Source organism: Oncorhynchus mykiss, chromosome 11 (genome assembly GCF_057628025.1).
Source record: "Oncorhynchus mykiss isolate SJ-2025 chromosome 11, ASM5762802v1, whole genome shotgun sequence".
Classification (NCBI taxonomy): Eukaryota; Metazoa; Chordata; class Actinopteri; order Salmoniformes; family Salmonidae; genus Oncorhynchus; species Oncorhynchus mykiss.
The window spans coordinates 84540886-84555840 of record NC_143032.1 but is presented as its reverse complement, the minus strand read 5'-3'; the positions used below and the strand labels follow the sequence as shown (position 1 = coordinate 84555840).

The following is a 14955-nucleotide window of genomic DNA, read 5'->3' as shown; positions in this document are numbered from 1 at the left end:
GGTAACTAGAACTGGTCGGGGTATCTAGAACTGGTCGGGGTATCTAGAACTGGTCGGGGTATCTAGAACTGGTCGGGGTAACTAGAACTGGTCGGGGTATCTAGAACTGGTCGGGGTATCTGGAACTGGTCGGGGTATCTGGAACTGGTCGGGGTATCTGGAACTGGTCGGGGTATCTAGAACTGGTCGGGTATCTAGAACTGGTCGGGGTAACAGAACTGGTCGGGGTATCTAGAACTGGTCGGGGTAACAGAACTGGTCGGGGTATCTAGAACTGGTCGGGGTATCTAGAACTGGTCGGGGTATCTAGATCTGGTCGGGGTAACAGAACTGGTCGGGGTATCTAGAACTGGTCGGGGTATCTAGAACTGGTCGGGGTATCTAGAACTGGTCGGGGTATCTAGAACTGGTCGGGGTAACAGAACTGGTCGGGGTATCTAGAACTGGTCGGGGTAACAGAACTGGTCGGGGTATCTAGAACTGGTCGGGGTATCTAGAACTGGTCGGGGTAACAGAACTGGTCGGGGTATCTAGAACTGGTCGGGTTAACAGAACTGGTCGGGGTAACAGAACTGGTCGGGGTATCTAGAACTGGTCGGGGTATCTAGAACTGGTCGGGGTATCTAGAACTAGTCGGGGTATCTAGAACTGGTCGGGGTATCTAGAACTGGTCGGGGTAACTAGAACTGGTCGGGGTAACAGAACTGGTCGGGGTAACAGACCTGGTCGGGGTATCTAGAACTGGTCGGGGTATCTAGAACTGGCCGGGGTAACAGAACTGGTCGGGGTATCTAGAACTGGTCGGGGTATCTAGAACTGGTCGGGGTAACAGAACTGGTCGGGGTATCTAGAACTGGTCGGGGTAACAGAACTGGTCGGGGTATCTAGAACTGGTCGGGGTATCTAGAACTGGTCGGGGTATCTAGAACTGGTCGGGGTAACAGAACTGGTCGGGGTATCTAGAACTGGTCGGGGTAACAGAACTGGTCGGGGTAACAGAACTGGTCGGGGTAACAGAACTGGTCGGGGTATCTAGAACTGGTCGGGGTATCTAGAACTGGTCGGGGTATCTAGAACTGGTCGGGGTATCTAGAACTAGTCGGGGTATCTAGAACTGGTCGGGGTATCTAGAACTGGTCCGGGTAACTAGAACTGGTCGGGGTAACAGAACTGGTCGGGGTAACAGACCTGGTCGGGGTATCTAGAACTGGTCGGGGTATCTAGAACTGGCCGGGGTAACAGAACTGGTCGGGGTATCTAGAACTGGTCGGGGTATCTAGAACTGGTCGGGGTAACAGAACTGGTCGGGGTATCTAGAACTGGTCGGGGTATCTAGAACTGGTCGGGGTATCTAGAACTGGTCGGGGTATCTAGAACTGGTCGGGGTATCTAGAACTGGTCGGGGTAACAGAACTGGTCGGGGTATCTAGAACTGGTCGGGGTAACAGAACTGGTCGGGGTATCTAGAACTGGTCGGGGTATCTAGAACTGGTCGGGGTATCTAGAACTGGTCGGGGTATCTAGAACTAGTCGGGGTAACAGAACTGGTCGGGGTAACAGAACTGGTCGGGGTAACAGACCTGGTCGGGGTATCTAGAACTGGTCGGGGTATCTAGAACTGGTCGGGGTATCTAGAACTGGTCGGGGTATCTAGAACTGGTCGGGGTATCTAGAACAGGTCGGGGTATCTAGAACTGGTCGGGGTATCTGGAACTGGTCGGGGTAACAGAACTGGTCGGGGTATCTGGAACTGGTCGGGGTATCTGGAACTGGTCGGGGTATCTGGAACTGGTCGGGGTATCTGGAACTGGTCGGGGTATCTAGAACTGGTCGGGGTATCTAGAACTGGTCGGGGTATCTAGAACTGGTCGGGGTAACAGAACTGGTCGGGGTATCTAGAACTGGTCGGGGTATCTAGAACAGGTCGGGGTATCTAGAACTGGTCGGGGTAACTAGAACTGGTCGGGGTAACAGAACTGGTCGGGGTATCTAGAACTGGTCGGGGTATCTAGAACTGGTCGGGGTAACAGAACTGGTCGGGGTATCTAGAACTGGTCGGGGTAACAGAACTGGTCGGGGTAACAGAACTGGTATCTAGAACTGGTTGGGGTATCTAGAACTGGTCGGGGTATCTAGAACTGGTCGGGGTATCTAGAACTGGTCGGGGTATCTAGAACTGGTCGGGGTAACAGAACTGGTCGGGGTATCTAGAACTGGTCGGGGTAACAGAACTGGTCGGGGTATCTAGAACTGGTCGGGGTATCTAGAACTGGTCGGGGTATCTAGAACTGGTCGGGGTAACAGAACTGGTCGGGGTATCTAGAACTGGTCGGGGTATCTAGAACTGGTCTGGGTATCTAGAACTGGTCGGGGTAACAGAACTGGTCGGGGTAACAGAACTGGTCGGGGTATCTAGAACTGGTCGGGGTATCTAGAACTGGTCGGGGTAACAGAACTGGTCGGGGTATCTAGAACTGGTCGGGGTATCTAGAACTGGTCGGGGTATCTAGAACTGGTCGGGGTAACAGAACTGGTCGGGGTATCTAGAACTGGTCTGGGTATCTAGAACTGGTCGGGGTAACAGAACTGGTCGGGGTATCTAGAACTGGTCGGGGTATCTAGAACTGGTCGGGGTATCTAGAACTGGTCGGGGTATCTAGAACTGGTCGGGGTATCTGGAACTGGTCGGGGTATCTGGAACTGGTCGGGGTATCTGGAACTGGTCGGGGTATCTAGAACTGGTCGGGGTAACAGAACTGGTCGGGGTAACAGAACTGGTCGGGGTATCTGGAACTGGTCGGGGTATCTGGAACTGGTCGGGGTATCTAGAACTGGTCGGGGTATCTAGAACTGGTCGGGGTATCTAGAACTGGTCGGGGTATCTAGAACTGGTCGGGGTATCTAGAACTGGTCGGGGTATCTAGAACTGGTCGGGGTATCTAGAACTGGTCGGGGTAACGGAACTGGTCGGGGTATCTAGAACTGGTCGCGGTATCTAGAACTGGTCGGGGTATCTAGAACTGGTCGTGGTAACAGAACTGGTTGGGGTATCTAGAACTGGTCGGGGTATCTAGAACTGGTCGGGGTAACAGAACTGGTCGGGGTATCTAGAACTGGTCGGGGTATCTAGAACTGGTCGGGGTATCTAGAACTGGTCGGGGTATCTAGAACTGGTCGCGGTATCTAGAACTGGTCGGGGTATCTAGAACTGGTCGGGGTAACAGAACTGGTCGGGGTATCTAGAACTGGTCGGGGTATCTAGAACTGGTCGGGGTATCTAGAACTGGTCGGGGTATCTAGAACTGGTCGGGGTAACAGAACTGGTCGGGGTAACTAGAACTGGTCGGGGTATCTAGAACTGGTCGGGGTAGCCAGAACTGGTCGGGGTATCTAGAACTGGTTGGGGTATCTAGAACTGTCCGGGGTAACAGAACTGGTCGGGGTAACAGAACTGGTTGGGGTATCTAGAACTGGTCGGGGTAACAGAACTGGTTGGGGTATCTAGATCTGGTTGGGGTATCTAGAACTGGTCGGGGTAACAGAACTGGTTGGGGTATCTAGAACTGGTCGGGGTAACAGAACTGGTTGGGGTATCTAGATCTGGTTGGGGTATCTAGAACTGGTCGGGGTAACAGAACTGGTTGGGGTATCTAGAACTGGTCGGGGTAACTAGAACTGGTTGGGGTATCTAGAACTGGTCGGGGTAACAGAACTGGTTGGGGTATCTAGAACTGGTTGGGGTATCTAGAACTGGTCGGGGTAACAGAACTGGTTGGGGTATCTAGATCTGGTCGGGGTAACAGAACTGGTTGGGGTATCTAGAACTGGTCGTGTTAGCCAGAACTGGTCAGTGTATCCATTCTTTCGCGCACTCAGTAATCCTCTTTCACACTGGAGCTATTCCCCTGACAGCTCTCAATTCAATTCAAGGGGCTTTATTGGCATGGGAAACATGTGTTAACATTGCCAAAGCAAGTGAGGTAGTTAATATACGAAAGTGAAATAAACAATAAAAAACGCTTAAATGGATCTGGGTGCGCAGACCCACAAGCCACTTCAGCCTCTCATGATGTGTTCCGTTATTTTTGTGGCCCCCAACCCCTGTCAAAGTTGTCCATCCCTGAGTGTAAGGCACGCTATGCAATGCAGAGTCTCCTACTCCACAGTAAATCCAACTTTAATATATGATTCTTTGTTTAGGCTTCATACGGTTTGATTTGGAGCCTAGCTGATGTCTTGTCTAACCTACTGAATGTACCGTAAACAAGTCTGCAAATGAGTTTGAACTTTTCAGCCACGATCATGCAGTGTAGTTAAACACGCACGCCCCTGATCAAGTTAATGAGTAGCTGAAATAAAGACCCACACACACACACACGCGTATGTAAATTCCTTTCAAAGTCAGCCAGAAGTGTTTGTAGTTATGCAGGAAGTCACGAGAGCCTGCCCAGACGCAGCAGGATCCTGGTTAACCAGGTGATTGTCAAAGGTCATTAGTTCTTTCTATGATGGAACTCAGGAAAATAATACTGTAGCCAGACTACTGTAGCCAGCATAACATAACCTGACTACTGTAGCCAGCATAACATAACCTGACTACTGTAGCAAGACTACTGTAGCCAGCATAACATAACCAGACTACTGTAGCCAGCAAAACATAACCAGACTACTGTAGCAAGACTACTGTAGCCAGTGTAACATAACCAGACTACTGTAGCAAGACTACTGGAGCCAGCATAACATAACCAGACTACTGTAGCCAGCATAACATAACCAGACTACTGTAGCAAGACTACTGTAGCCAGCGTAACATAACCAGACTACTGTAGCAAGACTACTGTAGCCAGCGTAACATAACCAGACTACTGTAGCAAGACTACTGTAGCCAGCATAACATAACCAGACTACTGTAGCAAGACTACTGTAGCAAGACTACTGTAGCCAGCATAACATAACAAGACTACTCTAGCAAGACTACTGTAGCCAGCATAACATAACCAGACTACTGTAGCAAGACTACTGTAGCCAGCATAACATAACCAGACTACTGTAGCCAGCATAACATAACCAGACTACTGTAGCAAGACTACTGTCGCCAGCATAACATAACCAGACTACTGTAGCCAGCATAACGTAACCAGACTACTGTAGCCAGCGTAACATAACCAGACTACTGTAGCCAGCATAACATAACCAGACTACTGTAGCCAGCATAACATAACCAGACTACTGTAGCCAATATAACGTAACCAGACTACTGTAGCCAGCATAACATAACCAGACTACTGTAGCCAGCATAACGTAACCAGACTACTGTAGCAAGTAGATTTAATTTGACAAGGTTAGACTATATTCCATAGTAAACAACATATAGGAGAAAGAAGGAATATGTTCAGATATTCATTATTCACTTCTACGTCTTCCTGCCATCCTGAATCTTTTCAGTTTATATTCATTCCTAGGCTGAGTGGGCTTTTCCACTCACTGAACATGTCTAGATATGTTTTGGCATACTGCATTATGTTTTTCCTGCTTAACTCACAGACACAATTTAGCCTGAAATGACATCTGAAGCGCCATTGAAACTGAAATGGCGTCTGCTTAGCAATGAGCTGCAGTCAGAAATATCAAAGAAGGATTAAGAGTTAGAAGGAAGGACAACGGGGTGATTTACACTGTTAATATGCTCTGAGGAATTTCAATCCGCTACAATACAGTCTTTTCCGAAGGTTTTTTTCATGCCTTTAATTTCCAAATGGCGTAATTCATCAGAAAAGGAGTTCAAATGTGACATCTCCTTTGGTTTTTCCATCTGTTTATCTGTGACTGGGAGACTCCCGTCCCCACACATTCTGACATCTCATTTTGTCTTCTCCTCTCCTCTTCTCCTCTCCATCTCCTTTCCTCCTCTCCTCTCCTCTCCTCTCCTCTCCTCTCCTCTTTTCTCTCCTCTTTTCTCTTTTCTCTCCTCTCCCCTCTCCTCTCCTCTCCTCTTTTCTCTCCTCTTTTCTCTTTTCCCTCTCCTCTCCTCTCCCTCTCCTCTCCTCTCCTCTCCTCTTTTCTCTCCTCTCTCCTCTCCTCTCCTCTCCTCGCCTTGCCTCTCCTCTCCCCCTCCTCTCCCCTTTTCTCTCCTCTTCTCCTTCTCCTCTTTTCTCTCCTCCTCTCCTCTCCTCTCCTCGCCTCTCCTCTCCTCTCCTCTCCTCTCCTCTTTCTCTCTTTCTCTCTTTCTCTCCTCTCTGCTTTCGCTCTTTCTCCTCTCCTCTCCTCTCCTCTCCTCTCCTCTCCTCTCCTCTCCTCTCCTCTCCTCTCCTCTACAGTTACCTGGCTGACCAGTGCTGGAATGGCGGCTGCATCTACCTGATCATGCTCCGGAGGATCAAGCGTAAAGCCCCTCTCCCTCCGTGCAATGGAAACGGCAATGCCACCATCACTGGTGGCAGCGGTGGCATCCAAGATGGCCGAAACTCCCTGCACCATAGGAGCAGCGTGTCCTCCGAGCCTCCTGACAGCCTTCCGACGCAGACCGGTGGCAGCAAACGGACGCGAAAGTTTGGCATCATCGCCCGGTCGACGTTCAATCGTGATAGTAAAGAGCTGGGCCCTAAGAACGACAGCTGGGACGATGGCGGTGGGGAAACGCTGGAGAACGGTTACCGTGGCCACGGAGACTCTGCGATCTCCTTGGACACGAGGGTCACGCCCCCAGAGCCTAGTAGCTGCACAACTTCCATGGACACGCCCCCAGAGGAGGAGCCAAGAGAACCGAGGACTGTTCTACCCCCTTTAGCGATCCCACATCATCTGCAGAACGGGCGAGGAACCGCCACCCTGCCGAATCGCTTCCACAGAGGACTGTCAGAACACAAGACAGAATCTCTCAGCAGTGATGCCTCCTGTCAGGTAAGACAGACAGAATCGCTCAGCAGTGACACCCCCTGTCAGGTAAGACAGACAGAATCTCTCAGCAGTGACACCTCCTGTTAGGTAAGACAGACAGATTCTCTCAGCAGTGACACCTCCTGTCAGGTAAGACAGACAGAATCTCTTAGCAGTGACACCTCCTGTCAGGTAAGACAGACAGACTCTCTCAGCAGTGACACCTCCTGTCAGGTAAGACAGACAGATTCTCTCAGCAGTGACACCTCCTGTCAGGTAAGACAGACAGAATCGCTCAGCAGTGACACCTCCTGTCAGGTAAGACAGACAGAATCTCTTAGCAGTGATACCTCCTGTCAGGTAAGACAGACAGAATCGCTCAGCAGTGACACCTCCTGTCAGGTAAGACAGACAGATTCTCTCAGCAGTGACGCCTCCTGTCAGGTAAGACAGACAGAATCGCTCAGCAGTGACACCTCCTGTCAGGTAAGACAGACAGAATCGCTCAGCAGTGACACCTCCTGTCAGGTAAGACAGACAGACTCTCTCAGCAGTGACACCCCCTGTCAGGTAAGACAGACAGACTCTCTCAGCAGTGATACCTCCTGTCAGGTAAGACAGACAGAATCGCTCAGCAGTGACACCTCCTGTCAGGTAAGACAGACAGACTCTCTCAGCAGTGACACCCCCTGTCAGGTAAGACACAGTATGTTATAGATACAGTATGTATTCCAGTCAAAAGTTTGGACACCTACTCATTCCAGGGTTTTTCTTATTTTTAAAAACGATTTTCTACATTGTAGAGTAATAGTGAAGACATTGAAACTATGAAATAAGACATATAGAATCATGTAGTAACCAAAAAAGTGTTAAACAAATCAAAATATATATTTTATATTTGAGATTCTTCAAAGTAGCCACCCTTGCCTTGATGTCAGCTTTGCACACTCTTAACATTCTCTCAACCAGCTTCATGAGGTAGTCACCTGGAATGCATTTAAATGAACATGTGTGCCTTGTTAAAAGTTCGTTTGTGTAATTTTTTCCACCTTAATGCGTTTGAGCCAATCAGTTGTGTTGTAACAAGGTAGGGGTGGTATACAGAAGATATCCCTATTTGGTAAAAGACCAAGTCCATATTATGGCAAGAACAGCTCAAATAAGTAAAGAGAAACGACAGTCCATCTTTACTTTAAGACATGAAGGTCAGTCAATCCAGAAAATGTAATGAACTTCGAACGTTTCTTCAAGTGCAGTCTCGAAAACCATCAAGCGCTATGATGAAACTGTCTCTCATGAGGACCGTCACAGGAAAGGAAGACCCAGAGTTACCTCTGCTGCAGTGGATACATTCATTAGTTAACCGCACCTCATATTGCAACCCAAATAAATGCTTCACAGAGTTCAAGTAACAGACACATCTCAACATCAACTGTTCAGAGGAGACTGAGTGAATCAGGTCTTCAGGGTCGAATTGCTGAAAAGAAACCACTACTAAAGGACACCAATAATAAGAGACTTGCTTGGGCCAAGAAACACGAGTAATGGACATTAGACTGGTAGAAATCTGTCTTTTGGTCCAAATTCTTGATTAGTGGTTCCAACCGCTGTGTCTTTGTGAGACGCAGAGTAGGTGAACAGATGATCTCTGCATGTGTGGTTCCCACTGTGAAGCATGGAGGAGGAGGTGTGAGGGTGTGGGGGTGCTGTGCTTTGGTGTCACTGTCTGTGATTTATTTATAATTTAAGTCACACTTAACCAGCATGGCTACCACAGCATTCTGCAGCGATGCGCCGTCCCATCTGGTTTGTGCTTAATGGGACTACGATGTGTTTTCCAACAGGACAATGACTCAACACACCTCCAGGCTGTGTAAGGACTATTTGACCAAGAAGGAGAGTGATGGAGTGCTGCATCAGATGACCTGGCCTCCACAATCACTCGACCTCAACCCAATTGAGACTAGTTTTGGATGAGTTAGACCGCAGAGTGAAGGAAAAGCAGCCAACAAGTGCTCGGCATATGTGGGAACTCCTTCAAGACTTTGGGAATAGAATGCCAAGAGTTTGCAAAGCTGTCATCAAGGCAAAGGGTGTCTACTTTGAAGAATCTCAAATATCACATATTTTAATTTGTTTAATTTTTTTTTTGCTTACTACGTGATTCGATATGTGTTATTTCATAGTTTTGATCTCTTCACCATTATTCTACAATGTAGAAAATAGTCAAAATAAATATATAGAAACACTTGCCTGAGTAGGTGTTCTAAAACTTTGGACTGGTGATGTGCATATATATGTACCATCCTGCACTCATCCTCTCATCAGCACTGAAAGAAGACAGTATGTAGCGGTCTCGTAAAGAAAGAGAGCCGTAGTTTGATCTTGGATGTGTGGTCGTCTCCATATGTTTCTGATGTAACTCACCCTGAGAGAGTCTCTCATCTCTGCTCTGTGTTAATCTGGCCTACCACGGTTTAGAATAGCCAGTTTGTTTCCAGCCCAGTGCAGATGTTCCCATGTGTCAGTGTTTTAGCCAATCAGAAGGGATAGGTTCCCTTGTGCCAATGATTGAACCAATGAGTCAGGCAGATGTTACCATGTTTCAGTGGTTTAGTCAATCAGAGGTTAGGCTTGAGGCCCTTTCAGGATCAGATTGCCCACTCTAACATTCTAAACTCAAAGGCCTCTGGTTTTAAAGGGCTGGCTGGATTAGAGCTTGAAGATGAAGCCTTTTGAAAGTACCAAAGTATACCAAAGCTGTGTAGCATCTGACATGAGAACCAAACTGAGGACAGAAACAGTAGTAATGAAAAAATGAGACAGTCTGGCCATACAGGCCATCTGTCTAAATCTCCATAAAAATCTCCACATGTTCAGTCACCTTTACTGGACAAATCTTTAAAATCTCTCCAGAAATCCTACCTCCCTATATACAGTACACTCATGAGTCATCCACAGTGACCAACCTCACCACAGACAATTGAGATCAATCCTAAACAAATAACACTACAGCAAGCTACGTTAACACTAGTATCTTTTAATCATATTAGTATGAATCAGGTTGTGTTGGGTTGGCGGCAATACACCTGAACATCCTGCATACCAGATGGTGATGTTCCTGGTTGGGACGCTTCTGGTTGATCCAGACACTCTCTCCTATTAGGGGTAGGCCTAACATTAGCGTATCTCTTCCCTGTTAGGGGTAGTAACATTAGCGTATCTCTTCCCTGTTAGGGGTAACATTAGCGTATCTCTTCCCTGTTAGGGGTAACATTAGCGTATCTCTTCCCTGTTAGGGGTAACATTAGCGTATCTCTTCCCTGTTAGGGGTAACATTAGTGTATCTCTTCCCTGTTAGGGGTAACATTAGCTAATCTCTTCCCTGTTAAGGGTAGCATTAGCTAATCTCTTCCCTGTTAGGGGTAACATTAGCGTATCTCTTCCCTGTTAGGGGTATCATTAGCTAATCTCTTCCCTGTTAGGGGTAGCATTAGCTAATCTCTTCCCTGTTAGGGGTAACATTAGCTAATATCTTCCCTGTTAGGGGTAACATTAGCGTATCTCTTCCCTGTTAGGGGTAACATTAGCGTATCTCTTCCCTGTTAGGGGTAGCATTAGCAGATCTCTTCCCTGTTAGGGGTAGCATTAGCTAATCTCTTCCCTGTTAGGGGTAACATTAGCTAATCTCTTCCCTGTTAGGGGTAACATTAGCTAATCTCTTCCCTGTTAGGGGTAACATTAGCTAATCTCTTCCCTGTTAGGGGTAATATTAGCTAATCTCGTCCCTGTTAGGGGTAACATTAGCTAATCTCTTCCCTGTTAGGGTAACATTAGCTAATCTCTTCCCTGTTAGGGGTAACATTAGCTAATCTCGTCCCTGTTAGGGGTAACATTAGCTAATCTCTTCCCTGTTAGGGGTAATATTAGCTAATCTCTTCCCTGTTAGGGGTAACATTAGCTAATCTCTTCCCTGTTAGGGGTAACATTAGCTAATCTCTTCCCTGTTAGGGGTAACATTAGTGTATCGCTTCCCTGTTAGGGGTAACATTAGCTAATCTCTTCCCTGTTAGGGGTAACATTAGCTAATCTCTTCCCTGTTAGGGGTAACATTAGCAGATCTCTTCCCTGTTAGAGGTAAAATTATCTAATCTCTTCCCTGTTAGGAGTAACATTATCTAATCTCTTCCTTGTTAGGGGTAACATTAGCTAATTTCTTCCCTGTTCGGGGTAACATTAGCTAATCTCGTCCCTGTTAGGGGTAACATTAGCAGATCTCTTCCCTGTTAGGGGTAACATTAGCTAATCTCTTCCCTGTTAGGGGTAACATTAGCTAATCTCTTCCCTGTTAGGGGTAACATTAGCTAATCTCTTCCCTGTTAGGGGTAACATTAGCTAATCTCTTCCCTGTTAGGGGTAACATTAGCTAATCTCTTCCTTGTTAGGGGTAACATTAGTGTATCTCTTCCTTTTTAAGGGTAACATTAACTATTCTCTTCCCTGTTAGGGGTAACATTAGCTAATCTCTTCCCTGTTAGGGGTAACATTAGCAGATCTCTTCCCTGTTAGGGGTAACATTAGCTAATCTCTTCCCTGTTAGGGGTATCATTAGCTAATCTCTTCCTTTTTAAGGGTAACATTATCTATTCTCTTCCCTGTTAGGGGTATCATTAGCTAATCTCTTCATTTTTACGGGTAACATTATCTATTCTCTTCCCTGTTATGGGTAGCATTAGCTAATCTCTTCCCTGTTCGGTAACATTAGCTAATCTCTTCCCTGTTATGGGTAGCATTAGCTAATCTCTTCCCTGTTCGGTAACATTAGCTAATCTCTTCCTTGTTAGGGGTAACATTAGCTAATCTCTTCCTTTTTAAGGGTAACATTATCTATTCTCTTCCCTGTTAGGGGTATCATTAGCTAATCTCTTCCTTTTTACGGGTAACATTATCTATTCTCTTCCCTGTTAGGGGTAACATTATCTATTCTCTTCCCTGTTAGGGGTAACATTAGCTAATCTCTTCCCTGTTAGGGGTAACATTAGCAGATCTCTTCCCTGTTAGGGGTAACATTAGCTAATCTCTTCCCTGTTAGGGGTATCATTAGCTAATCTCTTCCTTTTTAAGGGTAACATTATCTATTCTCTTCCCTGTTAGGGGTATCATTAGCTAATCTCTTCCTTTTTACGGGTAACATTATCTATTCTCTTCCCTGTTATGGGTAGCATTAGCTAATCTCTTCCCTGTTCGGTAACATTAGCTAATCTCTTCCTTGTTAGGGGTAACATTAGCTAATCTCTTCCTTTTTAAGGGTAACATTATCTATTCTCTTCCCTGTTAGGGGTAACATTAGTGTATCTTTTCCCTGTTAGGGGTAACATTAGTGTATCTCTTCCCTGTTAGGGGTAGTAACATTACCTGATCTCTTCCCTGTTAGGGGTAACATTAGCAGATCTCTTCCCTGTTCGGTAACATTAGCGTATCTCTTCCCTGTTAGGGGTAACATTAGCTAATCTCTTCCCTGTTCGGGGTAACATTAGCTAATCTCTTCCCTGTTAGGGGTAACATTAGCTAATCTCTTCCCTGTTAGGGGTAACATTAGCTAATCTCTTCCCTGTTAGGGGTAACATTAGCTAATCTCTTCCCTGTTAGGGGTAACATTAGTTAATCTCTTCCCTGTTAGGCGTAACATTAGCTAATCTCTTCCCTGTTAGGGGTAACATTAGCTAATCTCTTCCCTGTTAGGCGTAACATTAGCTAATCTCTTCCCGTTTAGGGGTAACATTAGCTAATCTCTTCCCTGTTAGGGGTAACATTAGTGTATCTCTTCCCTGTTAGGGGTAACATTAGTGTATCTCTTCCCTGTTAGGGGTAACATTAGCAGATCTCTTCCCTGTTAGGGGTAACATTAACAGATATCTTCCCTGTTAGGGGTAGTAACATTAGCTGAGAAAACAGACTACCTACAGTGGTAATTAGTGTTTTATAAGAACTGTCTGAGGAAACAGCAAGACAGCGTGGGATCTCACTGGGAGACACACAGGGATATGACTGACTGACTGTGATATGTCGGACATGTCGGAAGCCTGTGTTGCGATGCGAAGCCCGGGTCCAACTAGTCAAGTGGTCTGTTCCAATCCTTAGGTAAACATCCTTCAGGACTTACGTCTGTTGTTTTGGTGTCAGACTCTTCCGATGTTAGGTTAACACCATTCAGTACTAGGAGAGGGCTAGCTGTTATGATGTTGTTTGAATTAAAGGTTTGGTAGAGGAGAGGACTAACTGTGTGGTTAGCGTAGGGAGAGGAGAGGACTAACTATTGGGTTAGCGTAGGGAGAGGAGAGGACTAACTGTTGGGTTAGCGTTGGGAGAGGAGAAGACTAACTGTTGGGTTAGCGTTGGGAGAGGAGAGGACTAACTGTTGGGTTAGCGTTGGGAGAGGAGAGGACTAACTGTTGGGTTAGCGTTGGGAGAGGAGAGGACTAACTGTTGGGTTAGCGTAGGGAGAGGAGAGGACTAACTGTTGGGTTAGCGTAGTGAGAGGAGAGGACTAACTGTTGGGTTAGCGTAGGGAGAGGGGAGGACTAACTGTTGGGTTAGCGTAGGGAGAGGAGAGGACTAACTGTTGGGTTAGCGTAGGGAGAGGGGAGGACTAACTGTTGGGTTAGCGTTGGGAGAGGAGATGACTAACTGCTGGGTTAGCGTAGGGAGAGGAGAGGACTAACTTCTGGGTTAGCGTTGGGAGAGGACTAACTGCTGGGTTAGCGTTGGGAGAGGACTAACTGCTGGGTTAGCGTTGGGAGAGGACTAACTGCTGGGTTAGCGTTGGGAGAGGACTAACTGCTGGGTTAGCGTTGGGAGAGGAGATGACTAACTGCTGGGTTAGCGTAGGGAGAGGGGAGGACTAACTGCTGGGTTAGCGTTGGGAGAGGAGAGGACTAACTGCTGGGTTAGCATTGGGAGAGGACTAACTGCTGGGTTAGCGTTGGGAGAGGACTAACTGCTGGGTTAGCGTTGGGAGAGGACTAACTGCTGGGTTAGCGTTGGGAGAGGACTAGCTGCTGGGTTAGCGTTGGGAGAGGAGAGGGCTAACCTTTGGGTTAGCATTGGGAGAGGAGAGGGCTAACTGTTGGGTTAGCGTTGGGAGAGGAGAGGGCTAACCTTTGTGTTAGCATTGGGAGAGGGGAGGGCTAACTGTTGGGTTAGGGTTGGCAGAGGGTGTTGGGAGAGAACTAGCCCAGACAAGTCTCTCCTTGACAGGCTCACTGTCCTCAGGCGACCGCCTACCTACCTGTCATCATTCACAACACAACACCTTCGACAGGACAGGACAGGACTGGACAGGTGCTTAGTAATACCCCAATGCTCCCAGGGTGTGTGTCTCATCACTCACAATACTCTCAGGGTCTCTTCTCTTCACAAAACTTATACACAGGTTGGTTGTTAAGCAACAAAACCTATAGACGGGTTGGAGAAAATAAGCGACACCAGGAGGGGTGGAGACAATCACAAGGACAGGTGAAACTCATCAAATCGTGACGTATAAACTACTGGTGATAATACATCATTATATAAACTACTGGTGATAATATATCATTATATAAACTACTGGTGATAATATATCATTATATAAACTACTGGTGATAATATATCATTATATAAACTACTGGTGATTATATATCATTATATAAACTACTGGTGATAATACATCATTATATAAACTACTGGTGATTATATATCATTATATAAACTACTGGTGATAATATATCATTATATAAACTACTGGTGATAATATATCATTATATAAACTACTGGTGATAATATATCATTATATAAACTACTGGTGATAATACATCATTATATAAACTACTGGTGATAATACATCATTATATAAACTACTGGTGATAATATATCATTATATAATACATCATTATATAAACTACTGGTGATAATACATCATTATATAAACTACTGGTGATTATATATCATTATATAAACTACTGGTGATTATATATCATTATATAAACTACTGGTGATAATATATCATTATATAAACTACTGGTGATTATATATCATTATATA

The 14955-nt window shown here is 46.2% G+C and overlaps 1 protein-coding gene across 6 annotated transcripts in view; it reads left to right on the top strand.

Moving 5' to 3' along the window:
* The window catches only part of LOC110536484 (PDZ domain-containing protein 2), a 291837-nt gene that overhangs the window by 139375 nt on the left and 137507 nt on the right, over positions 1-14955 (top strand). For all 6 annotated transcript variants that reach the window (XR_016484730.1, XM_036936523.2, XM_090191265.1 and 3 more), the window contains one exon: positions 6318-6900. Coding sequence is in view for 5 of the 6 variants with exons in the window: in XM_036936523.2 (XP_036792418.2) it covers positions 6318-6900 (583 nt within the window). In the remaining variant the exon portion in view is untranslated. The remainder of the gene's footprint in view (positions 1-6317; positions 6901-14955) is intronic.